This window comes from Panthera onca, chromosome F2 (assembly GCF_046562875.1).
Source record: "Panthera onca isolate mPanOnc1 chromosome F2, mPanOnc1 haplotype 2, whole genome shotgun sequence".
In the NCBI taxonomy this organism is placed as follows: Eukaryota; Metazoa; Chordata; class Mammalia; order Carnivora; family Felidae; genus Panthera; species Panthera onca.
In genome coordinates, this window is record NC_138356.1 from 48808643 (window position 1) to 48823739 (window position 15097).

A 15097-nucleotide genomic window follows, 5' to 3' on the forward strand; every position below is an offset into this window, starting at 1 on the left:
AGCTGAAGTCAAGATAGGTCAAGGGAGTCAGAAGTTAAGAGATGGTTCTTACCTGCTCCAAGACAACACACAAAATGAGCATGTTGGGTAGATTAAACCTTCTACTCATTGCCATTAAAAAAAAGAGTTTGCCATTTGCAACAGATAAAACCTAAATCCTTCCACTGTGCAACACTGGACAGAGTGCCTGTAGCAGTTCTGTCTTCCCCTATCTACACTGCATTCTGGGTGAAGATAAAAAACTGTGATTAAGATACATGTAACACCCACAATCTGTAGTAAGCAAAGGAAAAAAGAAGTCCTTCAGTAAAGAGTAGGCACTGCTACTTTTCAAGTTAATTTGCCCAAACTGATGATCATACGTTACCAGAATTTCTTCAAACTTAAAATGCTTTCCTATTTCTATACTTTTGAAACCCCATCCTGAATTAGCAACAGACCTAGGGGAAAAAAATCTAATCCAAACCATCCTTAACAAATTTGATCGCAATCCCAGCAGAGTAAAAAGGCTTCAGAAATTCGTACTTTTGCTATCAAAAGGCCAGAACAAGTTTTTTTTGTTTTTGTTTTATTCCTAGGCTAGGTTTATTCTCATTATGAAAGCATCAATCTGCAAATAGACCATTCTTTTATTGTGCCTTCAGCATGGACAAGACAGGAATTATAAAGTATTTGTAGGATTTATTCACAACTTGAATGTGCAAGACTACGGATTTTTCTCCTCTTCTACTGTTTTAGTCAATTAAGCAAGTATTCTTGCTATATAACTGGTCAAGTTGCCAATATTAACAGTGAGAAAACACAAAGTCCCCAAAAAGGGACAAAAAGATTGAACAGTGGCTTTTTAAACACAGTATTTTCAGTGAATGTTATCAGTGCCCACATTTATTTGGAATATCTATTTTAATTCATATAAATCAATTTCGTTTAGTTTTCAGTTTAAAATTATTAAAAGGCTGGTGAATTAATGGATCAATCTAGAAAATGTGGCCCTGGAAACATACTCGTGCTCATGTATGTATTGAACTTTACCCAAAATCTTCCATGTGTAATGCCCAGCATGTTATCGGATTTGCTACTTTATAATTAAGATTCTGAAAGAATAATTGGAAGTTCATAATATTCAGAGTTGAAATGCAGAATTAACTCTTTCACAATAGAAGCCAAAGTAAAACATAAGGAGGAATAAAAACATTTTATCTGTGTATTCAGAATCACACACAAATTACCTTTACAGTTCAATTTACTATATAGAAATCATTTGGGTTTTATATTTTCAGTTAAATTCTGAACTGAGATTACAATATTGTTTAAAAAAAAGATTGTTACATTAATTCAGTACTTTTTAGCATACCAAATTGAAATACATTAGGTTCAAACCTCAGATTTTATGGCAAACAGTCTTCAAATACAATACAGACATTTCTTAAGGTTACCATTTCATTCACATGTGATATTTGCTACTCTGAGCTGTATACATAGAACAGCTCTCCTATGAATATGGCAAAGTCGACAAGCCATGAAAACTCAAAGCTGTATACTCAATCCAAGAACTCAAAGTTGTACCATCTTCTAAAAGGTCTGTCATTTCTGGACCACAAAGCACGACATGTAAAGAAGGTTGGGAAGAATTCCTCCTCTTTATTACGGTTAAAAAAAGTTGCATGTAGCTTGGAACTTTGCATAAAACCCCATATTATGCCTTGGTAAAGTCCAAGGGTAATTAGATGACAATGGACTGGGGTCTTAAATTTAATTAATAGAACCCATGAAATTCAAATGGGCATCAATCAAATCAAAAAATATTAAGCACCTACTGGTTTAGATCGAAATTTATTAGAGATTCATGATCAATTTCTTTCCACCTTGAAATCAAGGTGTAAAAACCAGCTATTAAGTGCATTCCAAACTTCTCCTATGTAGCACAGGTAGAATTTTCTGTCCATTGGCACCAAAGTGAAGTCACATTTCCTCTTGGGAGACAGAAATTCCACATCTGAACATAGAGTAAGTTAGGAAAAAATGACCCCTGTTGTTTATATTTTATTACTATTGTGATTCTGAGATCTAGGATTACTAATATACTAGCAGTGAACAACGTAAACGCCTGGCAACAACTGTCAGGTTAGTAACGCTAACTCCCTTCCCCCAGTCACAAGATTTTAGTATGAAAAGAATTAAAATTACTAAGCTGAATGGGAAATAACAAGGAATGGAGAGTAACTAAAAACAAAGCAAATTCCTAAAGTTTGAAATCATTGCAATTGAGAAACTGAGAACAGGTGTGCTTCACCCCACCCCCTTACAACTCTGAATTTAAATAATGTTCCGTGCAAAAGAGCATCAGGTTTCTGGATATAGATGTAGCCCTTCTTTAAGTTTTAGTGCGCTGCAGACTCTTCTGCAATTTTATTTCCCTCCCCCCAAGTTTATTCAAAGTATTTAATAGAATCTTCCATTTCAGCCGAAAGATTTGTAATTCAAAGATTTACTAAGGTATTCTATGCATTCTATCTATACAGAAACACCTATTAATTATTACAATCGGTTTATGCAGAATTAACATTTTTGGTGTTAAAATTGTTAAAACATCATGCTTACTGCACATCGACTCTCCATAATGAATCTGAACTTCACAATGATTTACCAAACATTTTACTTAAATTACTAATTAAATAACTGAAAAAATGTACTGAGCCAAACTAAACTTAAATGGGCTATAAAGGAAAAACAAAAAATAAAAAAACCTTCATAACAGTCCATATACACATCTATTTCAAAACTACCTTTGCTAGCTAGCCCCTTTCCCAAAGTTTTAGCCTGAAAAAACAGTAAAATCTACACAAAATTTTATTGCAATCATACAAGGGTTACATTAGGTCAAATACAACAAATACTATGATGCAATTTTACATTTATTAAACTACAGTTCAAAGCACAAATTTACACATTCTAAATACACTAAACGTATCTAATGAAGTCACACTGGTCTTCCACTGACATTTGATATATCTGGGTGAAAGACATTAACTTTACAAGACTTTTTAACATGAATCCTTAGTATAAAAACTGTGTACTTGTATGTAAACGATTTAATGGGGAACCCAATTAATGGGCTTCCATCTCCACTAAGTCATCCATTTTGTTGCATATTTTATTTTAAATGCTTAAGGGGTAGGACAAACTGGTTAAGTTTAAATCTGGATACATTATCTAAATCTCCCAATTACCCCCCAATGAATTATAGATGAAAGCTGATTTCGTCTGGTCCCAAACAGCTATTACTAATAGATTTTGTTTCCAAGAGAATTAACAGAATAAGATTGTTTGAATTTGTTTCACACTGGAATGTAGACCAGACAAGCTTAACCTGCAACTTCAGATCTAAAGAAGCATTGATGCCTGTTTAAGCTTCAGAGGAAAAGCCATCTTCTTGGCTCAGCTGAATGCAAGAAGGCACAAAGAAGAAGTTCTTCATCATTGTGTCTGAAGTAATTCCAGCATCCTGCATCTCATACCTAACATTAAAAAAAAAAAAAAAAAAAAAAGTGTAATTCTAAATTTAAACACAAAGACCACACTACCACAAAGCAAATGGACAAGACTATAAAAATAACTAGTCTTCCAATAATCCTTAACAGAGGGAGGGGCACTTTGCTATTTACTGCTTGTTAGGCATTTGTTACAGAATTAAAATTATTAGCAAACATCTTATGTCATCTCAAATATCCAATCAGCTTTAAAATGAAAACAATACCTTACCAATCATTGAATGACATCATGTAGTAAATCGCTGGCCTCTGAAAATCATTAAAAGCAGATGGTTCATGGAGAGAATCTGCTCCCATGTTATCAAAGATAAGCCAATCTCCCACATTCAGCTCAGGAAGAAGACAGTTTTCCACAATTTGATCAAGCTCATCACAGGATGGACCCCAAAGGCTGCTTGTAAACAGAGGCTCATCTTCCTTGTATTTCTGTAGGAAAAGGTTTTATTTCTTCATTAATTTTTACTCGTGTTCATGCAGGTAATGAATCCGAGGGAGGATGAGAGCATTTTTCACTGAGTCAGACCCAATGCACCTATGAAAGGCAGGCCTGGAGCCAGGGGCACTGGTGCTCCTTCTTAACTCCACCTAAGGAGGGCAACTCCTCAAAAAAGGGCAACATTTCCCATCCTAAAGTGTATCTCCAAAACTTGGGATGCATCTTTTAAAAAAAAAAAAAAAAAAAAGGCTCAGTTTATAAACTGCCAAATAAGCAGCTCTGGTATTTGTAATAAAACTTGCCTTGTGAACCTCTGGAATGGTATTTAAGTCCTCAGACAGTTTACTTGCAAAAGAACCATAAACACCATCATTCATATAATACATGAAGGCTGGTTCATCACTTCCGGTTTTTTCTACTGAAATAAAGCAGAAAAAACAAAGATGAATTTATATTGAAATTTCTAATAGAGTTACTATGCAAGGCATAGCAAACAGACTGAATATTTATAGAGCAGACTTACAGCTTTCACATTTCCCAAATATTTAATTTAAAAAAATATACTGACATACTTTAAAACTGTTAGCCTAAAAAACTGAAAAGACATTTCATACAGGAAGATAACCAATAGACATGAAAAAAGTTCCCTACAGAAGTTACCAGGTAAATGCAGATTAAAACTACAATGAGCCATCACCACCACATACCTATTGAATGGAGAAAATTAAAAAGTGACAATACTGAAAACATCCATGAAAGCGGGGAAACAATCAGAACTTGCACATATATACCACCAGGAGGATAAAATACCACTGAAATCTTCGGAAACATCTACTCTGTGACCTGGCAATTCTATTCTTAGTCATTTCCCCCAGTGAAATGAAAAATGTCCATAAGACTTACACAAGATTGTTAAGTTTTACTCATAATAGCCCACAACTGGAAACAACCAGTTGTTATTCATTGTTATTCACTGCCAAGGAGAATGAATAAATTGCATATTCACAGTGGAATATTAGGACTGAACGTGAAAAAAAATTGTTCAGACGCTATACTGAGCTGTCCTAAAATATATGCTAGAGGATTCCATTTATATGAAGTCTGAAGATAGCCCAAACTAATATATGGTGGAAAAACCATCAGAATGGTGGCTATCTGGCAAAGGAACAAAACTGGAGGGAAATTCTACGATATGAAATTTATGTTTTTATAGGGATGTCAATATATGCCTTCATTATTTGTCAGATCGTGTATTTAAGACTGTACTCACTGAATAAAAAGGACACGTCAGAAGTAATGAACACAATCAATACTCTTCTTGGTTTTTAAAATACCACTCTCCATTAAAATGAATTGGAGCTCTTTGGAGAAATGGCCAACTCCAGGTCTGAGGCAGGGTAAGAAGAGCTTGGAACATCTTGATTTACCAGAAAGTAAAGAAGCACTCAGGAAATGATGGGGGCATGTCAAAAGGACCCAAATTTTGGGCAGTAAATAATGAATAGTAGTAGATTACATAACCTATTGAATAAGTACCCAGGAGTCTAAACTAATATAAATAGGAAGGTAGAAAGAGAAAGCTATTCTTAAACTGAATAATGAAGTAAAAATATGAAGAGAAAAAGGTTATTTACAATGATCTTTCCAATTCATTATGAAGAAAACTCACGTGATACCATCTTAACCAAGTGATCAAAATGTAAAGTTCCTTGTATCCTTGCAGCTCTTCAAGTTTGACATTTTTAAAAGACTGTTTATAGAAAAAAACTTATTCCTGTTAACTTAAGGAAAAAAACTATAGGAATAAGTCTTCTTAATGTTGAACAGTACTTTCTACATTTTTTAAAGTAGTATTTGTCAGGAAGACAGACTGACTAGTGCCTTTTTGTTGGTTTGACAAGAGAGATGAAGACTGTTGGCCCTTGTTATGAAAGAAAGCATAAAGTACATTGTCCCCCATGAGTAAAAGTTCCATGACAAGAGACATTACAATAAAACACCGGTTCTTAACAAGACAGGAGAATCAATCAGCTGGGGAAGCTTACCTAAAATATGCTTATCAAAACACCAGAACCAAGAGTTAGATTCACGAGGTCCTTCACAACATATAAACGTCCATGTCCTACAGTATTTTACACTTGACAAGTATCTGATCATTTCAATTCATTTGTAGATGAACTGATCTAACAGAAACCAAACTATAAGGGGGCACCTGGGTGGCTCAGTTGGTTAAACGTCCAACTTGGGCTCAGGTCATGATCTCACTGTTCGTGATTTCGAGCCCTGCATCCAGCCCTCTGTCAACATAGAACCCGCTTTGGATCTTCTGACCCCCACCTCCGCCCCTCCCCTGCTCACTCTCTCTCAAAAATGGGGAGGGGAAAAAAAAAAAACTTACCTCCAGAGGAAAATTTATCATTTTCAACAACTTTCTTTGCAATGATATTAACTGCAAGTGTAAATGCAGAAGACACATAGTAGCTTCCGGGTTCTGAAATTATCTTAATGCCAGATCCTTCAGGAAAGTAGACATCCAACAAAGGGCTGATAACATGATTAACCTATAAATTTTAAACCCCACATTATGATTTCAACATTGAATTAGATAATTCATCACACAGTCATGTTCTATAATCTAACCCTAGCAAATCAGTTTCTAAATATTATAGAATGAGGGATGGAGGAGAGAGCAAGAAGGTGAATAGTAACGTACATCTAGATAAAACAGCTTAAACTATCCAAATGATAAATTCATTTGTGCCATCAAGTACCCCTAAGGGCAGAAACACAACTGTATACAAATTTTTTGTAAATAAGAAGTTATGTTAGAGTTCACAGAATTTTATTAAGCTTAAGCTTTTCAAAGTTAGCTAGGTCTTCTTCTCATTGTCTCTTTATCTTAGAATCAAATTAAAAATTTTTAAAAAATATTTGTTAGAGTATGCGAGCGAGAGCAGGGGAGGGGCAGAGAGAGGGAGAGAGGGAGACCCAGAATCCGAAGCAGCTCTAGGCTCTGAAACTGACATGGGGCTCCAACTCACAGACCATGAGATCATGACCTGAGCCAAAGTCGGATGCTTAACCAACTGACCCAGCCAGGTACTCCAGAATCAATTTTAAACAGATAGTACAGGGTTTATTTCCTGCCATTGTTAAACTCTAGTCTATATCTACCATTTTAGTAAAGAATGAGATTATTCCAGCACGTCCATCCACTGAACAAAGTTTACCTCTTCCAACTGAAATTCAGATCCTGTGAAGCCTCCACCAATGTCTAACATGTTCATTGTGAAGCCAAATTCTCCCTAGAGATAGGAAAAAATACTTCAAATGCTTATCCAAATGGTTATGGCTACAAGGACATTGCAAACACCCCTTCCCAAGGAGGTAAATAAGATCTGTTATAATCTTTAGTATAGAAAGGGCTTTGGTCTCTATTAACCGAAGAAGGTTTACTCAATGGTATATGTATACAGTACAGTCTTCCTGAGGTCTGTCCTGGCTTGTAGTCATATGCAAATAAATTACTATTTCATCCCTTTACCTAGTTAAAAAATGTGACTGTATGGAACTGATTATAAAAAATAATGCAAATGTTTTAAGTATATGAGGGTACTTCAGAGGTAGTAAAAACACTGGATATTAACACCCTGGCTTAAAACATCGAAATAACGTAAGGAAACAACTTACAGCCATGTCAAACACACATCGAGCATCAGACAGAGCATGTACATATACTTGAGATTCTTTGCAAGTACTTGAAACATGAAATCTGGAAGAAAGAGAGTAGTAAATTTAAAGCAACAGCACATCTTAGAGGTCCTTCCTGTAATTCTTTTTCAGTTCTCATTTACCAGACGTAACATTACCAAATATTTAAAGAACTGGAAGCACACGCCTCTAATTATCCAAGTTATAATAGCAGTGTTTTTTTGTTTGGTTGATTTTTTTTGTTTGTTTTCTAAGAAAAGGCAATGTATGGGTAACACTGTAATTTTACAAAGAATTTAACAATGAGCTGTCAGGCTTCATAACTATCAGAAAGGGACAGGCTTTTATGTATATGAAGCATCAAGCACCACCAATAAAACTGGGTCACAAATTAATTTGAATGTACAATTTTATCTGACAAAATATAAAAACGTGTCTATTGTAAAATACAAAGGTATTGGGTGGCTCAGTCGGTTGAGCGACCGACTTCAGGTCACGATCTTGCGGTTTGCGGGTTTGAGCCCCGCGTCGGGCTCTGTGCTGACAGCTCAGAGCCGAGCCTGGAGCCTGCTTCGGATTCTGTGTCTCCTTCTCTCTTTCTGCCCCTCCCCCACTCATGCTCTGTCTCTGTCTCAGAAATAAACATTAAAAAAAATTTAAATACAATTGTACATTAATTCAGCTGAGTAGTACTAACACTTGTTAATGTTACTTATTAAGAGAAACTTAGAGACTCGTAACAGAATACTTAAGACTATGGCAGTGGTTACACAAATCTGTTAGAATTCATAAAAAGTCAAATCCAAAAAGTCAATTTTACTGAATGTTACCTTAAAAAACAGAAATACAAAAACCCTCAAATCGGTCAATATTGTTACCTAAGGCAGAATTAAACTTAACAGTGGTGACTTTTTATCCATCTTTATGAACAACTTAAAAAGCAAGACTTTGCATTGGAGTGAGACTAGCAATGGACTGGCAACTCAAAAAATGTGGAGCTCTGTGCTCCAAATTTGACCAGACCATAGTTCTGACATTACGATCAAATCATGAAATCTCTTTGGGCCTCAGTTTTTACACACATAAAAATCAAGAAAAGTGGAACAATGTCTGATTTATTGGAGTGGCCAAGAGATTAAGATGAAAAGGAAAAAAATTTAAAGATGGGAAAAAAATAAAAGCACACAACTCAAATGAATGCCATCTTGGTATTCATTGGAATTCTAGTACATCCTCTCCCTTCAATTTAAAAAAGGGGGGGTTTTAAATTACTAACTGAATTTTTATTTACTATTTTATCTCTTAGGGAAGGGGAAGGTATAGGCACAAAATTACATGAAGGATAAAGCATATTTAGTTGTTTTTCCTAGACTAAGGGAAAAAAATACATTAAACTGAAAGTTGAATCTATTAGAGTTCGTGCAAAAAGTCTTAAAATAAATCAGAAAGACAAAGATTTATCACCATAAAATGAAATTTAAAACAAATACTCACTTAACCCCAATAATTTGGACATCAAGTTCCTTAGCACATTCCAAGAGATGCCTACAGTTCTTCAGGGTAGTGCCAAACTTCATGTTACCCTCTTCGCCTCCAATATTATCTTCTGTTGCAATATGTAGTAAGACCCTAAGAGAAGGGGAAGATGATTGGGGCAGAGTTGGTTTACATCATCATCAGCACATGTGAAGCCTGAAGATTGTAGAAGTATGTTGATTATGTTGCCAGTGCTCCCAAATCCAGCGACGGTTGAATCAGTGAACCTAATGAAAAACAATCCTGTACAGAGAAAAAACTAGCCATTAGGGCCTAAAGCATGAAGCTCACAAGGACGGGAATTTGGAAAATGCAGGAAGTTAAGACTCTGTTGTAGCAGCAAGAGTCAGTTGGGCTCTGTAATGAAAGACGACATTACTTTCAAATGAAGTCCATCAGTCCATAAAACCACCTAGAAAGACTAAATTGAACAGCAATGCCATCATTGTCTTTCGGATGAAAATATCAGGGCTTTAAATGTTTCAAATTTCCTAAATTGTTCTAGCTACCTAAATTTCCACCACTTATTCTGAGAACTCCTATTAATCTCATACATCTTACCAAAAAATTGGCGAACTTGGGAGTTATTTAAGCATCTAAAACAGTAGCCTTTTAAATACTGATTCAACTCCATTTGGTATTTCCTTCCAAATCATGACAACCAAGACAAAATGATCAAGACTGTCTCAGGAGACACACAGTAATTACAAACTACTAAAACCCAAAATATACAAATGCTGTTTGTAAAACTGTTTTCCCAAAGAAGTCCTGATGAGTGACTGATGATCAGAGGGGCCAAGTCTGATAAAAGCAAAATTATTCTTCCTATAGGTATAATCAGCTCTATCAAGAATATAACATCCACTTTACAATTAACAAGGTAAACATCCCTAATCACTGCTGTCTTTAAAAGATCACAGAACAGAAAGATTTTTTGAGAGAGACAAGTGGTTCACTAGAATTTTCCCCAAAAGGCCTTTATTCAAAGTTTTTTAGAGTAATCAATCCTGTCAGGACACCTAAGAGTACCATTAAAGTCAGTAAGAAAATTATAAATATACAACGAAAATATGGATATGATACACATTTTCAGGAACACAATGCATTAAAAACAAGCAATTTTGTATTAATACACTATACTTTTAGTATATCCTAAGGTCTTCTTGACGTACCAGTTCATGACAAGATTAAATCTGCTTTTTGCTTTTAAAAAGTACACAATTTTAATTTAAAAAATCTTGAGATGCATGCAGGAACAAGTACAAAAAAAAAAAAAAAGTAAACTTCCTATGCAAAGAGAAGAGTGGGCCTTAGAAAAGAAACCCCTTGAACCTACAGAGTAGGCTCCTAAGACACTGTCACTAAGGACAACCATTTAAGAACTACAGCTAAAGGCAGATTAAACCCTCAGCTAACCAGGAAAAAAAGCTGACCAACACATATCCTGTTCCCAGCATGACAACTAGTAGGGTTGATATGATTATGAAAATAGGCTGTGGCCCTGATTTTATTATCCCAAGAACCCCATTTTCTTCCTCGAGTTCAAGATTATAAATTCATATTCCAAACTGCCCTTATCTCCTCCCAACTCTACAAGAAAGATCAGAAATAGGTAGCCAATAAGATGCTATCAGCATTTTTGATATAGGAACTTATTAAATAAGTTAAAAAAAAATAATTATAATACAAATCACTACTCTACTAAGCATTGCCTTTTCCCAGGCCAAAGACAAACCCAAACCCTAAAGAGTAAGATAAATATTCCCATGTACTTAGTTTTACACTTACTTGGCATTTGGGTGATTACGTGCAATTTTCTTCAATTCAACTTCATTGTCACATGTCATGATGTTCACTCCAATTTTTGCTGCATACTTTATTTGAGACACTTGTTTGCAAGGACTTATGTAAATGATGTTTTCTGGAGATACACCCAATTCTTGCACTAAAGCCATTTCAGTCTATAAAAATATATTTTAAATAGTGTCATCTAAAAAGCAAAATTTCTATTACCCCTTTTCATTCAATTACCACTTTATAACTTTTATTTTTTGGTTAAATTTAAATCGTATTAAGTTAAATTGGGATTGCATAAAGTCACAGTTCTTATTCTGGTAACACTACTCTGTGTTAAAATCCTTTTAAAAGCTATAATTACCACCAGAGAAATCTCCTGGTTTAGAATTATTTTGCTGTCATCAGAAGTAATGGTCTAGCTCTAGCCTAAGAATGAAGAACAAATAAAAAGTTGTTGACAAAAGATAAAGCTTTTCAAAATCTCATCTCACTGAAACTTTCCTTTCATTGGTACACTTGAAAAGTTTGTAAATTTCCATCAGGCTGCGAATTTACACAAGAGTTTAAAAACATCCAAAAGAGAAACTTCCTTGCAATTTTTCTAACTGCTGTAACCAAAAGTTAAAGTGAGTTCTAAAATGTTGCAGTTCAGTGACAAAATAATGAAAAATACTCACTTTACTGGAACAAGCAAATCCAGTTCCAAGAGCTGCCAAAATCTCAAGTACAGCTGGAGTGGAGTTGCACTTTACTGTGTAGAATGGCTTTATCTGAGCCACTACATTCTGCCACTGACTGTGTTTCTTCACAATCTTTCCAAGATCTCCCACAAAAAATGCATTTTTCCCTGTCTATTATGATCACACACAAGAAAGAGAAATAATAAAGGAACCATTGAAAACAGAGTACCAAAAGTAGTAAAGAACTCCCTTTTCCTCCATAAAGGAGCGAAAATACACATTTACACACACTACTATATTTAAGGCTTAAGAGTAATTAAAGCTAAATAGAGCAAATACAGGAGAATCCAAATACTTTTTCTTTTTAAAACTTGACTTTTTGCTGTGCTATGCTGCCATATAACATATTCTCTTCTTTGCTTTTTCTAAAAAACTGTATCAATTGTAGTGACTTTCTACTTTACAACTGCCTCAGTTTGGGGGAGTAAAGGAGAAGAAAACCACCTGTTTCCTTCCATGCTTTTTTCCTACACTGTTTAAAACTACTCTGGTAGTTCAGGACCTGATTTCCTAATACGGTGAGTAGAATCAGGAATGCTAACCAAAATAAGCTATGTATCTCCATTATAAATTGCACGTAAAGACAGGATGGTAAAACAAGAAAGCAAGGACACTAGGAACCGATCTTTAAGGTGACAAAGCTGGTAGTCTGTATACAGAGATGGCAAAATTATATTAAAAAAAAATACAGAAGTACACTAAATACCAGCTGAACGGGAATAAGGATATTCTTCCTTCAAAACTAAGAAAACAGATTTTAATTAGGGATCTGGGGAAATCTGTAATAATTTTAACATGGCTACTCTAGGGTAAGAGAAATGACTGTAACATGTCAGGCAGAGAGAGCATAAATTATTCAATGTTACATGGCAGACCAAATAATCTTATTTAGAATACACAACTATTGTTTGAAAAGCCAAGACGATATTACTGTTTTCTATTCCTTAATACACATTTGAAAATGTACATTATTGGAAAATACTGATCAGGATTATAGACATGATTGGAAATTAAGGTTTTTGCATAGCAGATATGGGACAGCTGTACTCAAATTACTCCATTCTTTCAAGATATACCATCCCTAACATTCTAGAGACAGAAAATTTATTTTTACTTTAATATGGAAAAAACAAATAAGGCAATTATTATGGCTACCAGCAAACTGGGATTAAAAAACAACAACAAGATTTTCAGTTGTAACCGCCCTTGAACCATACAATTAGATGACACTGCTAGGAAAGAACAGGGCTGTAGACTAACCCTCACTAAACGTGGGATAATTCAACATTGTGGGACAAGAATGAATGAAAGGAGTATTTCGAAGATCATTATCTGACCCACAAAGAATGTTGCAAAAGTTAGAGGACTAAGAGAAAGGTCAGCATACTTCCACGAGGAGGTTCCTAGTGACCTAAGACAAGGAACTGCAGAATGGTATGGCTATACAATTGACTGAACAGTATGACAAGTGTCACTTTTTTCCCCAAAATTTTGATGCCAGGGGAAAGAGATTTGCTGAGGTGTGGGGAGACTGGAGCACACCTGTAAAGGTCAACAAAATTACTTTGGTATCCTATTACTGAACACCAATAACGTGAAAATCTTTCAGTAAATTTGGGGAAATGGGAAATTAGCTCCAACAAATAAATTTTATTAGCAAGGTAATAAACAAAGATAGTTCTATTAGTAAGTACAAAACAAAAATAATCTTAAGTAGCAATGAATATGAGTCAATAGAAGCTGACATCTGGCGCCAGAAACATTTCAGTGTAAGTTACCAAATTCTTAGCCAACATACATGACCAAAATTATATTAAATATAAATTAAAATCTACTCAAGCATATAGTTGAGAAAAACGGAGTAAAAAGCCATAGTGATTAGGAGGAACATAATCAAGAAAATAGACCATACAAGAGCTGGGCACAGCAGAGAAAGAACAATTAAATTAGAAAGGCACTTGTTTAAAAAAATTTTTTTTAATGTTTCATTTATTTTTTGAGACAATGTGAGAGACAGAGTGCAAGCAGCGGAGGGGCAGACAGAGGGAGGCACAGAATCTGAAGCGGGCTCCAGGATCTGAGCTATCAGCCCAGAGCCCGACGCCGGGCTCAAACTCATGAACTGTGAGATCATGACCTGAGCGGAAGTCGGACGCTTAACCAACTAAGCCACTCAGGCGCCCCAGAAAGCCACTTGTTTTAATCTGGGCTACGAAGAAAACCTCATCACTATGCAAGGGAAGTGGGAGTGTCAAAGACAACCTGGAAAAGCGAACATCTGAAAAAAGTACTTTTATCAGATTAACATCTTAGAAATAGAGCAATGTTTTAGAATTCAAAAATCTGTAAACACTGAATTTGAGAAATGTGAAACGGCACACTTACCAGGGTGTGCTCATAAACATAATTATCAATCACATTCCCAAGGTTTGTTCCTTCATCCAACAGGCCAACGGAGTAGTTTGCATCGTCAATAAATCCTTTCATCTCAGCCGTATTCCACAAAGCCGAAAGTCATAAACCAGGAAAAACAAGAGACGGGCCACCAAGCCTTATGTCTGGGTCCTTAGAATATGCAACAAACTGTCAAAATAGAAGTTATTTCAAAGTCTGTATTATTTCACTATTAACCTTATAATGTAGGGGATGTCAATGAAAGCATGCTAAGTGCCTAAATTAGTGATGAATCTATCACTTAACACTTGCAGAAACACTGGATCATTCACTATCTTTTAATGCCCATTTTATAGTGAATGTGTATTTTATACATTTAAAAACCAAGCTCAGTATGACATAGTTTAAGATAATCCATATACGTGCAATTTATTACCAGTCAGTATGGTCACCTTATTGCCGTGGAGTTGCAGACCCAGCCTGTATTATTTGTTTTACCGTTCTTCCATAACACAATTTTCAGTGAAAGCACATCCTCATTTTGAGTAAAGAAAGCTAGAGAAATATTATCTGCAGCCAAGAAATTAAAATACTAGTCTAAGCTTCAATATACTGCCAATCACCTCCCAGTGTGTTAGCAGGTAACTGTAGATAGAGGTCTTCTAAATTCTACAGGAGGGGAAAAATGAAGTAACAGAAATGGATAGAAGTGGTAGAGAGTCACTTTAGTGGACAATCTGTAGCTTTGATACAGACTGTCTAGGTCTCAACTCAAGCTCAAATGGTACTGGCTACATCAGGTTAGCAATGTAATTCTCTTATGAGTTAAGCTGACTTAGAGAAATAGAAGTCAGAAAGATCTGGTCGTGGCTATGTCATTTAACAGCTATTTGATCCTAGGTCAACTTCTCTGAACTTCAGTTAATTATCTT

The 15097-nt window shown here is 35.3% G+C and overlaps 1 protein-coding gene across 4 annotated transcripts in view; it reads right to left on the bottom strand.

Moving 5' to 3' along the window:
- Window positions 1-1180: 1180 nt before the first annotated feature.
- Window positions 1181-15097, bottom strand: part of AZIN1 (antizyme inhibitor 1) — a 31350-nt gene continuing 17433 nt past the window's right edge. For 3 of the 4 annotated variants that reach the window (XM_060611057.3, XM_060611058.3, XM_060611059.3), the window contains 10 exons: window positions 14157-14354; window positions 11709-11882; window positions 11023-11195; window positions 9193-9327; window positions 7678-7759; window positions 7218-7292; window positions 6386-6548; window positions 4290-4405; window positions 3763-3977; window positions 1181-3518 (listed from right to left, as the gene is read on the bottom strand). In XM_060611057.3, coding sequence (XP_060467040.1) covers window positions 3407-3518; window positions 3763-3977; window positions 4290-4405; window positions 6386-6548; window positions 7218-7292; window positions 7678-7759; window positions 9193-9327; window positions 11023-11195; window positions 11709-11882; window positions 14157-14258 — 1347 coding nt within the window. In that variant the 5' untranslated portion in view covers window positions 14259-14354 and the 3' untranslated portion in view covers window positions 1181-3406. The remainder of the gene's footprint in view (window positions 3519-3762; window positions 3978-4289; window positions 4406-6385; window positions 6549-7217; window positions 7293-7677; window positions 7760-9192; window positions 9328-11022; window positions 11196-11708; window positions 11883-14156; window positions 14355-15097) is intronic. The other variant, XM_060611062.3, reaches the window with a different exon arrangement.